We start from the raw sequence: 22,194 nt of genomic DNA, 5'->3' as shown, positions 1-22,194 counted from the left end.
CTGAACAAAGCGACTGTTCATTGTTAATTTGAAATTAAATAAATACATTTTTGAAAAACAAACTGAACACATTGAGTTTAAGGGTACAACATTTTTGACGAAGGGCGCTGAGTTTTAAAGATTTTGAGTTTAGGGGACATTGAGTTACAAGGTAGCACTGTATTTGAGAACTTCATTCATAAGTAATAGAATAGAAAAAAATTTGATCAGTAGGAGACAAATCTGGACTGCTGGCAAGCAAGTCAAGCATACACACTCTCTGACTACGAAACTATGCTGCTGTAGCATATATTGCTAAAATAACTATGGATTTTCCAGGGAAAAGACATCACCCTGATGGCAGCATGTCTTTCTAAAATCCTAATATATGCCTCTCATTCATACAGCCAAAAGTAATATGCATGTTGAATGAATTAGTTTCATTAATAAACAAATTCATGCTTTGAAACTGTGTTCAGTTTTAACCAAGTTAGTTTTGTGTAGTATTATGTTTTGTTTAATAATCTATAATTATTTAGTGTGACAAATATGTAACAGAGGAAATTACTCTTTTCAAATGACCTCTTTGTACTTTATTCTTGTATTCTGTTACTTAATATCTGGTTGTATATCTGGTTATGTTAAACTAAAGCAGGAGATGCATTGGTTCTTTGGACATTCTGACCATCAATTATAACTGTCTGAAATGAGTGTGCCTGTGTGCTGTTGTATACACAGCATATACAGTCTCAGTTATCTGAGAACACTGCCCAGAGTGGTTAACACTGTACTTCATATCTGCTTAAGCTCACACATAAATTATTGACTTCAGACACCCACTCTTTCAGGGTGACTGCCCATAAAATTTAACAAGTATCAATTATCAAGTATGCAGGGGCCTTTTCTACTGTCACTGAGTTGCTGAAAGGCATTAGAGGCCTCTGTTCTAGCATTTTTTTTATTGAGAGTGGTGGGTAATAGGACAATAGGGGGGTCTGTGCATAGAACAGATAAAAATGTCACCATTCCCTTTGATGGTTATCCTTTACCCCAGGATGATGTGCACAGGGCTTGCTAGCTTGTCAGCAGCAGTGTAGACTTACGAACCACAATCCTCATTCTGTCTCAGCTCACTTTCATGCCTCCTTCTGGCCCCTAGCCTGACCTTCTCAGTGATACATATACAACTTATTTTACAGGGTACGGTGTATGTACGGTGGTTATATTGTATAGTGTTTTATGTAACTGTAAAACCCTAATAAAAATAAATTTTTTCAAAATTATATCTTAAAAAAGCTTAATCAAAATACAGTATATTTGGCAACGTTGATTTTGAGCAAAGTGGCTGTAATTAGTTATCTTAAAGACAGAATCTCAATTCATATTCAATCCTGATCAGGGTTGTGGGTCTAAATTCTACCTGGAAACCCATCATTTCCTTCCTTCCTCCTTGATAAATCCTTGCATCCACCTCTCTCCCAGTACTACACAGCTCTTCATGTTTTTATTTTTCTAAATAAATAAAAGTGGAGGGAGTTTAGCTGCCAAGCACAAAAAAGGGAGCCTTTCTGAACTCAAGAGTTTCCCACCTTACTCTCTTCTTACAGGTTAATAATCGCTCCTCAAGGTGTGGCCTACACTCTTGGAAAGGGCATTAATTACTCGTCTACTGTATTTAGTCATACATTTATACCTCTGGGCAACTAAAAGTAGCAGATCTACTTACTTGGGGAGATAGGGGAAAATCTAGGTCCATTAAAGAAACACATACATACACAGACAGTAAGGCAAGAAGGCACAGGTCAAAACCAGCTTCTCAGAACATCACCTGTTGTGCCACCATGTGCAGTTTTTTTGCGGTTTTAATTTTTATTTTAACATCCAAAAGTCATTAGAGTCTGGGCATCCAAACAGTTGGCTGTGTCTGAGGGAGAGATGTTAAATGGGTTTAATTTCAGCTGTTTAGTTGAGACAAATTCTGTTTGGTCATGGGTCATCTGTCCTTCCATACATGACACGGCTTACTATTAGACTCCACCACTTGATATTCCGCTAGCACACCAGCGCAGAGATTCTGAACTCCTCGGTTCAAATCGGCTGGGCACCATCTAGCGGGCATAATTTGCAGTGCCTGCAGCAGACACGTTTCTGCTAGGGTGGGATGACCGGACTATGTGGGTGGGGTCTTCAAACGCTGTGTAAGGACTCTGATTAGCAGATAGAGAGGTGCCTGTACAAAATGCATGGGTGGAAAAGGGTTCTGCTAAGGGCTGTGCGCGGGTCGGTTTGACAAGCACAGGGGTGGTACAATTTTTAATTACACTTTTTATTTATTTAAGAACTGAACATAAGAACATAACATAAGTTAGATTTCTGGCCATGCCTGCATGATACAAGATCTTAAGCTGTTCAACAGTCTGTGGTCTGATTCTCTCCTTCATGATGCGCCACATATAGGAGACAGATCTGGACTGCAGGCATGGTGTTTCCTACTGCAGTCAATTAGTTAAAAAATATTTCATTTGATTTCATAAAGAGTAGATGTACTTGAAGATTTTCCTTGTTACTAAATTTACTGTTATATCTCTTATAGCCACAACTATGTCAGAGGATCAATAACAATTTACATCATCAATCTGCATCGATCGAGAAAGAAAATAAAGCTGGCTGGGACATTACGAAATAAAACAGTTCACCAATATTTGTTACAACCATTTGGAGCTGATGGCCTCCACTCAAAGTAAGTACATAATTATATATTGTCATTAATGTTCTGAGCAGAAAAACTCCATAAGTTTTTTTTTTTTTTTGATAAACCATTTATGTTTATCATTTATCCAGTCATATAACCTCCAAACTACTGAAGACCATGTGTTGTAACAGTTTGTCTTTCTGTGTTATATATATTGATTGGACATAGGGTGGAATGTCACACAGCTGGGACTATAGGGGGCTCTCAATTTAAATCCCATTGTAAGAATAGAAAACAAGCCATAAAATCCAAGGGACTGCCTGTGGATCTCCACGATCAAGTTGTGGCAAGGCAAAGATCAGGGCAAGGATTTAAAATAATATTTAAGGCATTGAGAGTTCCCAGTACCATGGTGGCCTAATTAATTTTAGCTTTGCATTTGAACTGTATGAGATTAAAGAAATTAAGTTGCAATATGAGATGAAAATAAAATTGTACTGGCAGAACAGTTAACACGATGTCTGTAGAAAACACAGGCACTGCACATTAACTGGCTATTACCATCCATTGGTAAAAATGGTGGTGGCAATATTGTGCAAAAGGGCTGCTTCATAGCAGCTGGGACTGGAGGACTGATCAAATAAAAAAATCAGTAAGTCAAAAAACATAAGTATTCAGCCAAATGAAGAAACATTCTTGAAGAAAAAGTCAGGCTTGTTGTGACAGCTCACCTTACAACACAACATTAACCCAAAGCATACAGCCAAAGCAGCAAAGAAGTGGCATTGGGCAAATCTCTAGCCCAGACTCGCATGCCCAAAATCCATCAGATATCTTTGGAAAGACCTGAATATGGCAGATCATAGATGATTGCCATCCAATCTGTCATAGTTTGTAAGAACCTGTAATAAAGAGTGGGATGAACTGACCACATTCAGGTGTAAAATAGTTATATGTACAGGAATTACACACATAACGTGTACAAGACTAGACAGGATTTAGTGCAAAACAAAAAAATTTCGTTCAAAACATACAGTATACTGGATGGCAACATTGTTGTGTTGGGGTAACTGCTCAACTGTGTATTTATTTCAGCTTGGAACAAAAAGGTTGAGTATTAGCAGATTTTGAAACATGCTCCCCTCGCTATGTTGTGTGAATTCCCAGGAAACACTGGAATTGATTGCTGGGATTAACTTAAAGCCAAGAACAAAACATTGCTTTCAAAATTGACCATAAAATTGGATTAACGTAATAACTTTGTCTTGGCTTATTGAAACTTAAAACAAACTGAGTGTGCAGTGATAAGTAACTTCCTTTAGTGCAGCCACATGTAAGCGTTTGATGAGTCATTAAATGCTTGTTAGTGTTCTCAGTTTCAGGAGGAATGTCGGCATGTTCAGGTCACTCTTGAAAACATTCAAGATCTGTTACTTACATTGAATTGCAGTCTTGTAGTGTGATGCTGTTGATGTTGCACAGTAAAGTGAAACATTTTGCTGTAATAAGTGTCAGGAAACAATTTATTTCATTTAGATAAAATGTTTTCTATTAAATGAATTATGAACTATGAACATGGTTGAAAATATGCTGATAAAATCAAATATCCAGAAGTTACATTTCCAGCGATGTTGCCTGCACCTTTACCACAGTACTAACAGTGATAAATGGAATACAATATTTCGAGTAAGGTTGCAAAAGCCAAATACCAATTATGTCTAACAATGCAATCCATCATAAAGTTCTTCATGCAAACATAACAATAATTACTTCTTTTGAGTCATTAGTTACTATGTTGAACAACTGTTACTATAACATTTGTCAAGAAAATGAAAGATGTGTGTTTTACTATTTCTTAAATAATAAGACATAATGATGTATGTTTAACTAAGACCTGAATGGTATTTTCATACCAGTGTAAAGTTCTACTATAGTCCAAAGACTTACATATGTCACTACCAGACTGTGCAGTAATTCAAGTACTTCAAATTTCCAGATCCTCTTGTGGGATTTCCCAGAGTAAACATTGACTAATTAACATAACCATAGTTTGATTGTTAGGAATTGGCAAGTGTAATTACAAGAATAATTAGTTCACTTGTCCTACAGTAATGGCAAACTATGTTGGGTATTTATCTCATTTAAAATCCACAGAACCCCATATGGCCCAAATCAGTGCCTGCCGTAGCGAATTGACTGAGTAACATATGCAGGCACACTCATGTTACTCATGATACGTTCAAGTCCTAAATCCTCTTTAACACATATACACTAATCAGCCATAACATTAAAACCACCTTCTTGTTTCTACACTCACTGTCCATTTTATCAGCTCCACTTACTTTATAGGAGCACTTTGTAGTTCTACATTTACTGACTGTAGTCCATCTGTTTCTCTACATACCTTTTAAACTTGCTTTCACCCTGTTTTTCAATGGTCAGGACCACCACAGAGCAGGTATTATTTAGGTGACGGATCATTCTCAGCACTGCAGTGACAATAACATGGTGGTGGTGTGTTAGTGTGTGTTGTGCTGGTATGATCAGACACAGCAGCGCTGCTGGAGTTTTTAAATGCCGTGTCCACTCTATTAGACACTCCTATCTAGTTGGTCCACCTTGTGAACGTAAAGTCAGAAGCGATCGCTCATCTATTGCTGCTGTTTGAGTTGATCACAGGACGCTGCCCACGGGGTGCTGTTGGCTGGATATTTTTGGTTGGTAGACTATTCTCCGTCCAGCAGTGACAGTGAGGTGTTTAAAAACTCCAGCAGCGCTGCTGTGTCTTATCCACTCATACCAGCACAACACACACTAACATACCACCACCATGTCAGTGTCACTGCAGTGCTGAGAATGACCCACCACCCAAATAATACCTGCTCTGTAGTGGTCCTGGGAGAGTCCTGACCATTGAAGAACAGCATGAAACGGGGCTAACAAAGCATGCAGAAAAACAGATGGACTACAGTCAGTAATTGTAGAACTACAAGTGCTTCTATGTGGTAAGTGGAGCTGATAAAATGGACAGTGAGTGTAGAAACAAGGAGGTGGTTTTAATGATATGGCTGATCAGTGTACAAGCAAATGTTCACTTAAAGGGGTTACACTTGACCATTTAAACAGTCCAAGCATTTTAATAAAGTCAAAGGTCTGAGTTCCCATAGCATAAATGATTCTAATTTGCTTTTGTTTTTCATTTTTTAATACTAATGATATACTGTATACACAGCATAAAGTAGAGAGTAGAGACAACTATTAATTCAAGTAAAAAAAAAACATTATTAACCCCTATTACAATTTTGTTTTTAACAAATCAATATGTCACAATTTTCACCTTCATTAAATTTAACACTGCAGAAGAGGTTAAGACTTTTTTAGAGCAAACTCACATTGAGGAACCCTTCCACCAGTGACTAGTGAACTTTAGTTGCTTACATTTGTAGTAAAATGAAATTATCTTTTTCTTGTAACAAACCTGAAATAGAGTAAATAGATTGTTGGCCCAAGGGTGCTGTCTATTTGTAATTTTGAAATCTTTATAACCCTGAATTCTACCATCTTTTTCAAACCTCCAACTGTAATCCTTAGAAAAAAGATTTGCCCTGTTTACCATTCTCACCAACCAATGTACTGACATGTACTATATAGTCTGTGTAACCTGTTTAATTGATTTCAGAATGAAAATTGAAGAAGGATCTATACTAACAATAAGGTTAATTATTCACTGATATCTAAGCCTCTTTGAACTGTTGGAACTTCTGTGTCAACACACTATATAAAAGGTTTGTCAGAAGAAAGCCTGTAAGTGTCAAACCACATATAGCACCTGCACCTGCATTTCAATAAACATCACTCTCACTGTTGTTACAACCGGTCATATTTTCTATAGCCTTCTTTCCTCATTAATACAAAAGGTATCTATACTTCCAGAGGGCACTGTTCTGAACTGCATATAATTCTCATGATATTTTTGTAGTATGTAGTAATGTAGCCTATCGGAGTCCATGCGAGTAACAACAAAGACTACCAAGTATTAACAAATTTTATTATTTAATAATACTTTTAATGTTTATATTACTATAATTCACTCAGTAAAATTTGACATCATACTTATAAAATTAAACAGAAAAGTATTTATAAGCACAAACACATTATTTGAATTTAACATATATAAAGTATATATGTACTGTTACATAGTTCTACAGTAGATATTAATGTTCCAAATAATAAAAGGAGTCATTGTAAAGATTGCATCTGGTGTTTTCAGAAAAGCCAGTGGTTAAAAAGATTTTACTCAACAAGTCACAATCACGATAAAGGAACTTCATAAAGCTAAACAGGACAAAATTATTGAAGGACATTTTAATAAAAAAAAATACTGAGCCATTATACATCAGTCCTAATGTTTTAATCTTTTTTCCCAATTTTTATCCCCCAGTCTAATCGTGTCCAATTACCCTGATTGCGTCCTCTATACTGATTCGACCCTTCACCGCTGACTGAGGACGCCTCTCAACTGACTTTCACCCCCTCCGGTATGCACAGTCAGTATAGTCATATAGTTGACGGGCACTGTGCACGGAGGGCCACACCCCCATCAGCATTATTCCTCAGCCCTGTGCAGGTCAGTCAGCCAGCAGGGGCCGCAGTCGCACCAGTTATGAGGACCTATGATCCGACTTTCTTACCCCTAACCCTGAACAACAGCCAATCGATGTTCATGCTGCTGCCCAGCCTAGTCGGAAAGGCAGAGCTGAGATTCGATACGATGTATTCGAAACCCCAACTCTGGTGTGCTAGCGTACTTTACCGCCGTGCCACCTGAGCGGCCCTAATGTTTTAATCCTAAACTTACAGCCAAAATAGACATATTTATTTATTAGGATTTTAGTGTCATGTTTTACACTTTGGTTACATTCATGACAGACACACAATAGTTACTCGTTACACAAGATTCATCAATTCACAAGATATATCGATCAGAGTTATGGACAATTTTGTATCTCCAATGTGGGAGGAAACTGGAGCACCCGGGGGAAACCCACGCAGACATGGGGAGAACATACAAACTCCACACAGAAAGAACCCTGACCACCGCACTTGAGGATCGAACCCAGGACCTTCTTGCTGTGAGGCTACAGTACTACCCACTTAGCCACCATGCTGCCCCCCAAAATAGACAACTCAGGACAATTTCTTAATGTGTTTGCATGACATAGTCAATGTTGTGACTTTCCAATGAAGTTCCCAACTCCTTAAACCCCATTAAAATATTTTCTGTAGACATGTAACTGTCAAAAAGGGCTTTACTATGAAGTACTTAAATGATTAATTTGAGGTATGACTAACTGAATTTTCAAAAAATTATTAAATTTATAGTTTATACCTATAAATACGTGTTTGTATATTTATGTTACTTATATTTTAGTATAATGTATGTGCATTTTTTAAGTGAATTTATGCACTGGAAGTAAATTAAATATTATAAAACAAAAACAGTTGAATACCTTCACTTATAGTACAGTTTTTTTTATTCAAGTGCCTGTTTCTGATGTTAAAATATTGCACACTTGGTGCACATTGAGCACCTTTTCCTGATTTTTATGCAATACATATTTCCACTCACTCACTTTCTTAATTGCTTGTTCAATTAGGGTCACGTGCGGGGTTGCTGGAGCCTATCCCAGCTTTTCAATAGGCGCTAGGCACATAGTAACACCCTGGACGGGGCGCCAGTCCATCGCAGGGCAGACACACATACACACACACATACACACACCCATTCACCTATAGGGCTATTCAGTGTCTCCAATTAACCTGACTGCATGTTTTTGGACTGTGGGAGGAAACCGGAGCTCCCGGAGGAAACCCACGCAGACATGGGGAGAACATGCTAACTCCGCACAGAAAGGACCCGGACCGCCCCGCCTGGGGATCGAACCCAGGACCTTCTTGCTGTGAGCAGACAGTGCAACCCACCGAGCCACCATGCCACCCAATACATATTTCCAAAAGGATTTTGATGTGTTAGTGGTTATTTTAATGATATCCAATAAGCTTACCATTACAATGATCATAGAAATTATTTAAATAAACTTTTGTAAATTTCCAGTTACATCCAAATTTACTGCACATAATTTCATCACAAGTTACATGTTGTGATGGGTCTTGTTATCTGTGATGTGGTTATACTGTTATAGCATCATATAGATCTGTCACACTTGCAATGAACAATTTGTATATTCAGTTGTCAGCTTGTCAGTATTACATTCTATATTATTTATTATATAGTACTGTATTATGTTTATACTTAATAAAAAGTATCCATTGTTCAAAAATATATAAATTCATTAATTAATAGCCAATGTAATTAGTAGCCAATTTAACAGTGTTAAACAATAAAACACACTTACAAATAATGTAAAGCATGTAATAGTAAAAAAAATTACCAACAATGAAAAAATAGAATGCCACAGCATTATATGAATTATGAATGAAGTATTTAGTAATTAAGCTGAAGGACAGAACGTTGGAAATTCTGGTTTACCTGTTACCTCCCAAAACATGCAGGAGGTACTTTGCCTGCTCCGCTTTGCCACTTAGTAAGAGTGAAGGAGTGAGTGTGTGAATCTGTAAGTGTGTTTCCTGTTACATGTCAGCTCTGATATCTGTTCAAATTAAAGATGGCCACGAGCCTAGATTTAATGCTTAGTCATCTCTCTGAATGACAAGAAAGCTTAACACCATTTTTGTCAGATATATTAACGGGTTAGACAGTGGGTTTTAACCACCAGCTGTGTACTGAGACAGACTCAGCAGGGTATATCAGCACATTATGTACGATCAGCACAATATGTTGGCAAAAATGAATGCTGGATTTGAAACTGGAACACTATTCAATATTAGAAGTAAAACAAGCCTCAAACCCAAGCCTAACTTTTGTCCTTCTTAAAATGAAAATATGACATGATTTGCATTTTCTTTTGTAGTGTGTACATAAATAAATATCATATATTTATCTTCAAGGAATGCCACAGGACATACCCCATATGTGCATAAATATCCAAGAATTATAACTAAAAAAAACCTTCCTAATAGAGTAATGCATAACAGTGGTGAAGACGCTAAAAGAAGTGTTTAAAGAAAGATGTGCTGTAACAGAGGATGTGCTGCTTATGTTATCCAGTTCCAGTTTATTAATCTCTTCATCTTTAGAGTTACGCTAACATAAATATGTATGTGTAGAACTTTCTCCTTGTGGTTTTGGTATTTGATCAGCCCAGACTTTTGGCTTCATTTTGCTGTCTAAGTACCCTGCAGGATTTTGTCTTGTCAGGGCAGTCTCTTTCACACACATGCCCACATCTGCAGCCAGGAACTCCTTCAACTCAAGCATATGGAACTATTAGGGGACTTAAATTTAATTTCTATCATATCTTAAGGAAATGCAGATACAACCTCCTGTCTAGGCCTTAAGCGATGTGCTGCATACCGCATGCTTACATACCTATCCTTTCTGCTTTCAACTCCAGAGTCTTAATTCCTCTAGAGAGTTGATTGTGAAGATCAACAATTGCTCTTTGGCATGGCTTCTGAAGCATGCTGTGTCACACTACATCACCAAACAACCTGCACCGAGATTCCAGAGAGATTTCAGTCCCACAGGCAACAAACGGGATTAGAACAATTCCAACTTTCTGATCACTTCAATCTGTGCTAGGTGGAATGAAATGATAAAATCAGGGTCATCAAGTCATAAACATGAGTGTTAATACTAAACAGTCCATGAGGTGAGATTGATTACTGGGCTTTGTGTTTTGTTTTGAGACTGCTCTTAATTCATACCTTCATAGCTTTTATATTAAGATCCTTAATACATTAACCTATTGGGACTGGAAATTATGATAAAATATCCATGCTAATGGCAAAAGCCTGATTCTGTGCACATTAAACCATTTGGACATATGTCTTGGATCAGTCTCCTCCTGAAACATGTAGTCACGACCCATTTTAGCTTTGTTTTGAAACTCTTACTAGTACCCCATTTATCAACTGAAAGGGATCTCAATAGGACCCCTTACTGACCAGATTTAATCTGGGTGATGGACCCTTCTTAGCACTGAAATGAGACTAATGTGGTAATGACTTGCGGAAAGGATAACAGTGCTCCAACCAGAAATAGAAAGCTAGCAGCATTCTGTGATCAGACAGTGTTTACTAAAAAAAAAAAAATCTCTGGGTCTGGTTCCATCAGGAAACACTGGGAGCAAAGCATGAATAACCTGGACAGGGTGCCAAACCATCACAGGGCTTTGTACTATACATATGTCAACCAATGTTATCAAAAATGCTGTATATACTTTGTTGTAGTTTTAATTCATTTCTATACACATCGCCATAATACCTTATTGTATATAGAAATTTGTACTCTTAAACTCAACGTTTCCCTTAACAATGAACAGTCGCTTTGTTCAGCGCTCGTCTTGAGCGGTGCAGTAAAACGTAATCAAAGGGCGAATATGACACGAATCTGCATTTGTGTGGATTAACCGTCAGATTTGTATTTGTGTTTAGCTGGATTTTCCTCACTGTTTCATTTTTAAACTTGCGTTACAGCTTGGGGTTCTGAGAAATTGTAAGAATCAGCTTTTAATTTCAGTGTTTTTATATTATATTCGTTTTATTTTCAGTGTATAAGTGTCAAAAACAACCCCATTATTTTACATAAGCCTAAAATATAAATAATCCATGGGCCCATGGAAGGCATTAACAGGTTTCCCATACATCCTTATGGGAAAAAATACCCTGAAGCTCCCCTTACCATATAGAAGCACTTTGTAGTTCTACAATTACTGACTGTAGTTCATCTGTTGCTCTACATGCTTTGTTAGCCCCCTTTCATGCTGTTCTTTGATGGTCAGGACCCCCACAGGAGCACTACAGAGCAGGTATTATTTGGGTGGTGGATCATTCTCAGCACTGCAGTGACACTGACATGGTGGTGGTGTGTTAGTGTGTGTTGTGCTGACATGAGTGGATCAGACACATCAGCACTGATGAGTTTTTAAACACATCACCGCCACTCCTGGACTGAGAAAAGTCCACCAACCAAAAATATCCAGCCAACAGCGCCCCATGGGCAGCGTTCTGTGACCACTGATAAAGGTCTCAGAGTTGACCAACTCTAACAGCAGCAACAGATGAGCGATCGTCTCTGACTTTACATCTACAAGGTGAACCAACTAGTTAGGAGTGTCTAATAGAGTGGACAGTGAGCGGACTTGGTATTTAAAAAAACCAGCAGCTGAGAATGATCCACCACCTAAATAATACCTGCTCTGTGGTGGTCCTGTGGGGGTCCTGACCATTGAAGAACAGAGTAAAAGCAGGTTAAAAAAGTGTGTAGAGAAACAGATGGACTACAGGTAGTAATTGTAGAACTTCAAAGTGATTTTATATGGTAATTGGAGAGGATAAAATAAACAGTGAGTGAGAAGATAGACACTCTGTGTCTGTGTTTCTGTCTTCTGTCTTGTGCACAGTGCTTTTGTGTATTCCCATGATCCACCACCACCACCCTAATCAAAACAATGCGGTCACTGAAAACAAGTGAATAAATGAATAAGCCAACCTTTTGTTGTTGTTATTGTTGTTAGTGGTGTTGTTATTTTAGGTTACTTTATGCAATTGTGGCGCCATCAGGTGGATGAATAGAATAATGATTATTGTGCAATGTGATAGCAGTGTGAGAAGCTAGTGTTTGTTCTTTAATATTATTACTCATCCCTAACAGGACATTTAAAATAATAATAATAATAATACTCCTTTTATTAGCTAGTGTATTTACTGCTATTGTTCATTTATAACAAAACCTTCTTATTAATTGTCTTTTTAAATTAGGAATATGTATTAAAATAGTCTATTATAACATAATGCTCTGTGGATGAGCTTGGTGATCTGTATTTTGACCCATGTTGTCTCTGTGCTCTGCAGGTCGGTTATGCTGAATGGAGAGCCCTTGGTCATGGTAGACAGTGACACTTTCCCTGAACTAAAACCACGGACACTCAGAGCAGGGCGAACAATCGCCATGCCACCACTTTCCATCGGCTTTTACGTTATCAAGAACATCAATGCTTATGCCTGTCGCAAACAATGAGACCATCAATGAGACTCTATCATTCAATCAGATGCAATGCACCATCTCGCTATGGCCATTCTGATCACTTTCCATTCTCTTTAATCTGAATAGAGAGGCATAAAGAGATCTGCCCTTCATGTAAGCAAGGGCTGCACTGAATCTTTCAACACCATCAATCTTTTCATATAGTTTTGCAAAACTAACTCTGTTTCTGGTCAGACATTTGTTTTGCTCATGCGTTTTTGCTTTCAGCTAAGGTCATGTCCATTTGGTTTGTATTTTTCTTGTATTTCGGGAACAGTCAGATGGAGGCTTCTTTAATCAATTCCGTGTTCTGGGTTTGTTTGGTTAAGATTTTAGAAAGCTGGTCTTGTTTAAAATAATCTAATATTAGCAAAAAAAAGTTGTTAATACGAGGTGTTGAAACTGTGGTTCATTGTAGTGGTTCTGAACTACAGTTCACTCTTTATGTTTCTTCTTGTCTTAAAGATAAATAAACCAGAAGGAAAAAGAAAGACCTAGCTGAGGGCAAAAGGCCAAGCATTTGGTTAGTCTTATGCTTCTTACTAAAGTAGGGCCCACATTTAAATCCATGTGACTACAACATACACACATACACTAAATAAAAAAAAAACTCTGAAGATGTATAAGGTGGCACAGTAGTGTAGCGTTGTAAGTCGATAAGGGTTTTGACATCATCAGGAGCTGTTTTATGGAGTATTCCAGTCTCTCCCCTCTCAAAAATATTCTAAATATTATAAAAATATTAAATAGGTAGCCTACTGTAGGGCGGCACGGTGGCTAAGTGGGTAGCAATGTCACCTCACAGCAAGAAGGTCCTGGGTTTGATCCCCAGGTGGGGCGGTCTGGGTCCTTTCTTTTTGGAGTTTGTATGTTCTCCCCGTGTCTGTGTGGGTTTCCTCCGGGTGCTCCGGTTTCCTCCCACAGTCCAAAAACATGCGGCCAGGCTAATTGGAGACAGAATTGTCCTATAGGTACCCAGTGCATTGTAGTGGCGGTCCAAGGCCGGATAAATAGGTAGGGTTGTGTCAGGAAGGACATTCGGCGTAAAAACTGTGCCAAATCAGTAATGCGGATCACAACCCCTAAGGGGAGCAGCCGAGGAAATAGACAGAGGTAGCCTACTGTAAACCTTGTGCCCATTATAATTATTATTTTTTTAATATATATCGTTATTATTGTTACTCACTCACTCACTCTCTTAACCACTTATCCAATTAGGGTCGTGGGGGTTTGGGTGCTGGAGCCTATCCCAGCTTTTTAATGGGCGCAAGGCACACAGTAAGTCCATCCCAGGGCAAACACACATACACACACCCATTCACCTATAGGGCAATTCAGTGTCTCCAATTAACTTGACTGTGGGAGGAAACCGGAGCACCCAAAGGAAACCCACGCAGACACGGGGAGAACATGCAAACTCTGCACAGAAAGGACCCAGACTGACCCGTCTGGGGATCAAACCCAGGACCTTCTTGCTGTGAGGCGACAGTGCTACCCACTGAGCCACCGTGCCACCCAGAGAAAAAATAATATTAGTAAATATTTAAACTTAAGAAGTCATAGCCTCCCGTCTAGTTAGTATGTAGCTTTAATCCCTTAATAAAGAACAATACTTATTTTATACACACACTTCACACACTGTTACCTTGTCGTTCATCTGATAACTGTCTGTTCAGCCATACTTACCTGTACCTTTTAGAGTATATTGTGTAGTCAAATGTACAGTCAATCCTTTGTGCTGCTAAACAACTGGTTTATATGAGCATAAATATTCTATGTACATAGGTTTATAATAGAGTTTTAGAAGTGTGTTTTTGTTTTTTTACATATATTATTTATATAAATATATATTTGTATATACATTTATGTCTTGATGGTTTTTTGTCAATTAATTAAATGTCTTGTATGCTTATAAAAGAGTATTTAACAAAGACTAATTTGGGCCTGACAATGAATTGCATCTTGTAACCATATGCAAAGGTACACAATCTTTATGAATGATGCAATGTTTTGTATTTGCTATATTCCTCTCAATCAGATGACAAGAATGACATAGTTGAAAAGTAAAAGGGTTGTACAAAATTCAAAGCAATGTGCCACAATTATTGGTACCCCTACAAATTCACTCACTCTCTCACTCACTCTCTCACTCACTGTCTTAACTGCTTATCCAATTAGGGTCGCTTTGGGTGGGGTACTGGATCCTATCCCAGCTTTTCAATGTGCGCAAGGCACACAGTAACACCCTGGATCACAGGGCAGACACACACACACATACACACCCTTTTACATATAGGGCAATTCAGTGTCTCCAATTAGCCTGACTGCATGTTTTTAGACTGTGGGAGGAAACCGGACCTCCCGGAGGAAACCCACGCAGACACGGTGAGAACATGCAAACTCCACACAGAAAGGACCCGGACCGCCCTGCCTGGGGATCGAACCCAGGACTTTCTTTCTGTGAGGCGACAGTGCTACCCACTGAGCCACCGTGCCGTCCACCCCTACAAATTATTAGAACAAAACTAAATTAATTTAAACAATACATATTTTATTTTTTTTTTGTTCAGAGTGTCTAGGAAGGTTCAAGAACACATAAGTAAGCAAAAAGTAGGGCTATAAAATAAAGCTGCTTGACTGAAATGCCAAAATCTACAGTTAATTACAGCACATTATTTAAAAAAGAAAGATTTTATTTAAGTGGAATTGTGACAAACTTGCATGAACAAGGACACTAGTTTGATTTGCCACTATGCACAGTGCATGCGATGGTAACAGATGTGAACAAATCCCTAAGGATGTGCATCTTTGGTATAAAGAGAAGAGAAAAGAGCAGACAAACTGAAAAGAGCCTGATGCTCACTGTTTGATGTTCACTGACACTCATATTGTTAGGGTACATGGACTTGAATGAAATACTGGGACAATTAAGCACAGCAGTCTATAATGCTAGCACATCGGCACTGGGATCCATACTCAAATCTGCATCCACACAGACATGATTGGCTATGTCTGAGATGGGATGGCTGAAGCCCTGAGATGGATGTGTTTCCCATGAACCCACCACAACGATGGCCAGGATAAAGGAATGGATGAAAACTAAATACAATTTTTAATTAAAATCTGTCTGCCTTTGAGTAAAAAATAGATCGAGATTGGTTCTTCCAGCAAGACAATGATCCAAAACATATGTCCAGATCAACACAAAATTAAGTTTCTCGCCATTACTATCTCAGATCACTTAATAGAAAACCTGTGGAGTGAGCTCAAGAGGAGCATGCACAAGATACCGTGGGAAATCTGGAGATATTGTGTAAAGAGAAATTGTCTCAAATTTAATGCTTTGCATTCTGTAATATTCTGTTATAGGAAAACACAAAGTGGTGTTTTTTATGCCAGTGGTGGTTGTAACATATTTTATGCAGAGGTGCCAATAACTGTGGTGCATGTGGGTTTTTTTTTTATTTTATTTTATTAAATTTACTTTAATCCTAAGGCTGGTTTTTTCTCTTTTTTGTCGGAGTGAATTAAGCTCATTTATCAACAGGTACATTTCTTATAAGCCTTATAAGTTACACATTGTTACCAGCCAGTTGGAGGGAACTATATATAAAGTGTTTCTTTAACCAACGTTCCAAATCTACAGAATTAACCAGCACACTCTGGTACATTGCATTTTCATTTACGTGGGAGAACTTGTCAATTCAATTGGAAATCATGAAGCTGGAAAATGGCAGGCATCTTCTTTCATTGTCAAATGTAGATATTGTGTATTTAAAGTTGTTAATATTCTCTACATTAACAGAGCATTATTTTATTGTTTGAATGTGTTTGAACATATTTGTCTAAAAATATATTTACAATAATAAAACACTATGGCTAAACTGGTTTTATTTTGTGCTCGACTGTAGACTGTTTTCATCATTAAAGCAACCCATCAATATGTTGCAAATTACTATTTATATTAATTTAAGTCCCAAGAATGAGATCCTGATGCATCATTAGGTTCATATCTGTATGTACTACCCAAATTTTATTTCATTGCAAACAGAATGAACCTGAGATACTTTATGTTTTGTCTGGTTAACGTCATTTATTAATAAACATCCATTCCTGTATTTCAGACCTGCAACACATTCCAAAAAAAGTTGGGACAGTAAAGCATTTACCACTCTGTAATGTTGCCATTCCTTTTCACCACACTTAAAATACGTTTGGGTATACCAAGCGATTTAGTGTTTCAGCTTTTATTTTGTCCCATTCTTCCTGCAAACACGTCTTAAGATGTGCAGCAGTACGGGGTCATCGTTGTTTAAAAATTCTCCACACATTCTCTATTGGGGGCAGGTCAGGACTGCAGGCAGGCCAGTTCAGTACACGTACCCTCTACTTCCACAGCCATGCCTTTGTAATGTGTGCAGCATGTGGTTTTACATTGTCTTGTTAAAAAATGTGTGAACGTCCCTGGAAGAGATGACGTCTTAAAGATGACGTCTCTGAGATTTCAATGTACTTTTCTGCATTAATGCTGCCATCACAGAAGTGTAAATGACCTTTGCCAAGGGCACTGACACAGCCCCATACCATGACAGACCCTGGCTTTTGGACTTGTTCCTGATAACAGTCTGGATGGTCTTTTTCGTCTTTGGTCCGAAGCACACAGCGTCCATTTTTTCCAAAAAAAAACCTGGAATGCTGATTCATCTTACCACAATACACGTTTCCACTGTGTGATGGTCCATCCTAGATGCCTCTGAGCCAAGAGAAGTCGAAACCACTTCTGGACATGGTTAACATAAGGCTTCTTTTTTGCACAGTAAAGTAAAGGCATGAAATGCAGGAATGAATGTTTATAATAAATGAAATGAAGTTGAGCATGAAATATCTTGGGTTTAAACTGTCTGCAATAAAAAAAAAGGCAAAGTAAATGTAAGGAACGCTGCATTTTTATTTTATTTACATTTTCCATACTGTCCCAACTTTTTCTGATTTAGGGTTGTATTTGACAGTCTGCTGAAAGGGATTGAAACAGGAACAGGGATAAATAAACACATTAAATGATAGTTGCTTAGCACCCTGCGCTAAGTGCCGCTCTAAAAAGAGTCTGTACAACAGTCCCAACAAACCTGCCGTAAGACAGGCCACTGCAGTGTAAGAACCACAAATCTTGGACCCCTGAGTAATAAAAAATGTCTGAAAAGTTACCCTGACTATATTTTCCTAAATCTGGACAGGTTTACATTTGGAAAAAGGCATAATCTGAGGTGTCTGTTGCCAACATATGGTGAATGATTAATACTGGTAGCTGGTGAAAATAATTAAGGCCAGTGATTGCTTTTTATGCATGTATTACTGGCAACAAACATGAGGCATTTTTACAGGACCAGGTGTACTCTTTGGTATGAACACCCTTTTCTAATTATGTTCCCATATTTCAAGATATTGTTCTAATATAACCCACTAAGATTATGTAAAAGTTGTTTGATTATCACAAAAATAAAGTCAAAGTTATTCCATGTCCATGCCAATCACCAGATTTTAACATTCAGTATCATTATTATCATATTTATTCCTGTTTATGCAGATCAGCCACAACATTAAAACTACTGACAGATGGATTGAATATCATTGATTAATTACCTCATTACATTTTTGGCAGTGAATACTAAATAGTCGGTTGCTAAATGTATATGAGTTGGTGCCCTCGTTTCCTGCCACAAGTCCAAAGACATGCAGTCAGGCCAGTTAAAGCTACTAAAAATTTCCCCCGGGTTTGAGTGAGTGCATGTGTGTGTGTGCCCTGTGATGGACTGGCGACCTGACCGTGGATCTGACCCACCACGACACTGACCACGATGGAACAATGATAAAACAGACAGTGAATGAATGTACAAAAAGAAGCTGTGAATTCATCAACTTGCTTTATTCAATTAATTACGCTATATAATTCATTCATTCATTCATTTTCTTATCCACTTATCCTATTAGGGTCGCGGGGTGGGGGGTTGGGGTGTGCTGGAGCCTATCCCAGCTTTTCAATGGGCGCAAGGCACACAGTAACACCCTGGACGGGACGCCAGTCCATCACAGGGCAGACACACACACACCCACACATACACCCACATTCACTTATAGGGCAATTCGGTGTCTCCAATTAACCTGACTGCATGTTTTTGGACTGTGGGAGGAAACCGGAGCTCCCGGAGGAAACCCACGCAGACACGGGAAGAACATACAAACTCCATAAAGAAAGGACCCGGACCACCCCGCCTGGGGATCGAACCCAGGACCTTCTTGCTGTGAGGTGACAGTGCTATCCACTAAGCCACTGTGCTGCCCCACGCTATATAATTATGTTATATATTTAAATACTTTTAAATTTGTACGTTATTTGCACATGCATAATGTTTGGCTAAATAATAATTTAATAAAAAAATAGTAAAATAATAACATAAAATGAGTAAATGACAAATACAGCTGCACAAGTGAGTTTTATCAGGCTGATTGCCATTTAAAATCACATTTTTAATTAAATAACTGGGACATTTAGCATATTAAGTTTCAATAAGACTAAATGGGTAGCCAAAATGCATGAGCATTAGCCACAGATGAGTGGAAAAATTTTGATGGTTCAAATAAAAATAGTACTGTGGTTTCAAAGAGCACCAGCAACATTTTTAGCCACACTAGACTGATCCCAAAGGCCACTTACCAAGGCTTATAAATAGTAGCACTAAAAGTAGACTTCAGTTTTGGGACTAAGCAATATTATGTTGTCAGAAGTGTTGTAAAGCAGGAAGTGATGGATACTGTTTACATCTCAATTCAAAGGTACTGAGTAATGGAAATGGGAAAGAATCCATGCCAAGCTGTTTGTCTCTGTAAAAACATGCTTATGTATTAGCCAATTTGATTGTGTGTGGTGTTTGGGTCTGTGGGACCCATTTTCAATGTTTACCAAAAGAAAAATGATGCTATTTATTATTATTTTAACCTCAGACTCTTTGCTTTGGCTCATTTTGTGTGAAGAACATATAAAATAACACGTTTCTAATGAGTTCACACTGTACATCCCCCTACACATTTATATTACACATGTGGTGTTCAGGTCCACTGGACCCGCAGATATAAAAGTGTGTCCCTTTACTTTAGAGAGAGAGAGACAGAGTGTCAGACAGACAGAGAGGCAGACAGACAGAAAAAAAACAGACAGAGACAGAGAGAGAGAGAGAGAGAGAGAGAGAGAGAGAGAGACAGACAGACAGACAGACAGACAGACTGACAGACAGAGAGAGAGGAACAGATGGACGGACTGAGAGAAACAGACAAACAGGCAAAGACAGACAGACAGATAGATACAGACAGACAGGCAGAGACAGACAGAGATAGAAACAGACAGACAGACAGACAGAAAAAAACAGACAGACAGGCAGAGACAGCCAGGAAGGCAGGCAGTCAGAGAGAGAGAGAGAGAGACAGACATACATAAAGAGAGACATACTGATCCAGACTAAGAGACAGACAGAGAGAGAAACAGACAGACAGACAGACAGACAGACAGACAGAGACACAGACAGAGAGACAGACAGACACAGCATACATGCATCAAATCAATGTATGCAACACACACAGTAAAGCTGACCCTCATGTGTTGTATAGGCTAGCATGAATAGATTGTGTTCAGTGTTCAGATATGATCCAACATAGGTAAATAGTAAATGTTAACCAAATATGCTGTCTTTATTGCTTGTAAACATCTTAAACATTTTGTATGTTAAATAAGTTATGGCTGTATTGATTTAAAAACAATAATGCAGTGGGTTCACCAAAACCATGAACACCACACAAGGGTTAAAATAACCAGCCGTTCTTATACTGTTTCCAATAGGTGCCTCTATTTAGTTATTTTTTATTCATTTATTTCTGTAAGTAGTTTAATTCAAACTCAATATGTTTACGTCATACCTCAGCTGTTGTATTTTACAGCATAGCTATCGACACCTTAACGCAAGTTTGAGGCCCTAAACAGGAATTTATGCAGATGGCTGAATTTGGTAAGTGTTTACACAACTATCATCACTGTGAATTTCAGGAAACATGCCTCTTTTGACATATGGTTCATCTTAAATGAGTCAACTTGGTTCATTTCTAAACACAGTCCTGGATCATTCACACTTGGGTTTGTTTGGTATCATGCCAATAAACTGACATTACCCAGAAGCACTTTATGAGCATATTTTCTCATTTAAAGATATTTATCCACATTTAAAACATGGCACATACTTCAAGGAAAGTTGCTGAGTAAACACGGACTTTGTAACGTTTGTAGAGAAATATTGAAACTTCATGAGAACCCGATGGGGGAAGGATGAACAGCAAGAATAAGAATGCATTTCCTTCATGGAACCATATGACATACAGACAAATGCCCATGGCAACAACCATAAAAAAAAACCTTCTATTCATCCTGCCATGCTCCATGCTTGAACAAAAACAAATGGAACCACTTTGATCTTATGGCTTAACAATGTTGACGTTTTTGTAACCTTTACTTTATTACTACGTGATTTTCTTTTACCCATTTAGAAATTATTAGTTGAGATTCATGTGATTTTAACTTGTGTAGTCTGTATCTAAACAGGTTAATGTTGACATACAGGAAGCTTGGGCTGAGTTAACATACCTTTGCGTGACTATGCCCCCTTAGCCATTCAAACTGTAATCAAATCTACTGTGAAACTGTTTATATTTTAGGATCCATGTGTAGACCCAATCATCTCTTGGATGGTGGATTTCATGTTGTATATACTATGTATACAGTAGTCAGCTTAAATAAGGCTTAGGGGAATGTTGCAGTCTTAGACCTTACTAAATAGATTAGGTAATGTTCTAACAATGTTAAATTCTAACAGGTGTAGATCTGAACATCAAGAATTAAATTGGTTTCCTTGTATTCAAGTTGGATAAATCTCTTTTTTAACATTTAAGAATGAATGAATAGTCATTCTGGGTGGCAATATTTTGGTTTGTGTAATTCTAGATGCCTTTATTTACAGATTTTGTACTAACAGATTCTGCTAATTTGCTTTTGACTGTTAAATAAGAACATCTGAGAAGATTTGTTTAAACAGGAGTCTAGTTAGGTTTATCTATCAGTAGTTTGTACTGCGTTAAAGAACACCCTCTATGTCACAAGTACATTTTGGCATGAATTAAATTACAGTCTAGGGTTTGAGCAGCTAAATACAAGTTAAGACTAGTCTAGGATTAGACTGTGGTGTCAAAAAGGATTATCCACTAAAACTCAGTACAGGCTTAATTTGTGCTCAAGAACCTGTGTAAACCTGATCCGGGT

At 38.0% G+C, this 22,194-nt stretch overlaps 1 protein-coding gene across 1 annotated transcript in view; it reads left to right on the top strand.

The window, feature by feature from the left end:
• Positions 1-12,833, top strand: part of hpse2 (heparanase 2) — an 81,726-nt gene extending 68,893 nt beyond the window's left edge. Inside the window, exons 11-12 of the mRNA XM_062995178.1 lie at positions 2,573-2,719; positions 12,668-12,833. Coding sequence (XP_062851248.1) covers positions 2,573-2,719; positions 12,668-12,833 — 313 coding nt within the window. The remainder of the gene's footprint in view (positions 1-2,572; positions 2,720-12,667) is intronic.
• The last annotated feature ends 9,361 nt before the right edge of the window (positions 12,834-22,194 follow it).

Source organism: Trichomycterus rosablanca, chromosome 5, assembly GCF_030014385.1.
Source record: "Trichomycterus rosablanca isolate fTriRos1 chromosome 5, fTriRos1.hap1, whole genome shotgun sequence".
NCBI classification, from domain to species: Eukaryota; Metazoa; Chordata; class Actinopteri; order Siluriformes; family Trichomycteridae; genus Trichomycterus; species Trichomycterus rosablanca.
This window is presented reverse-complemented; position numbering and strand designations above follow the sequence as displayed.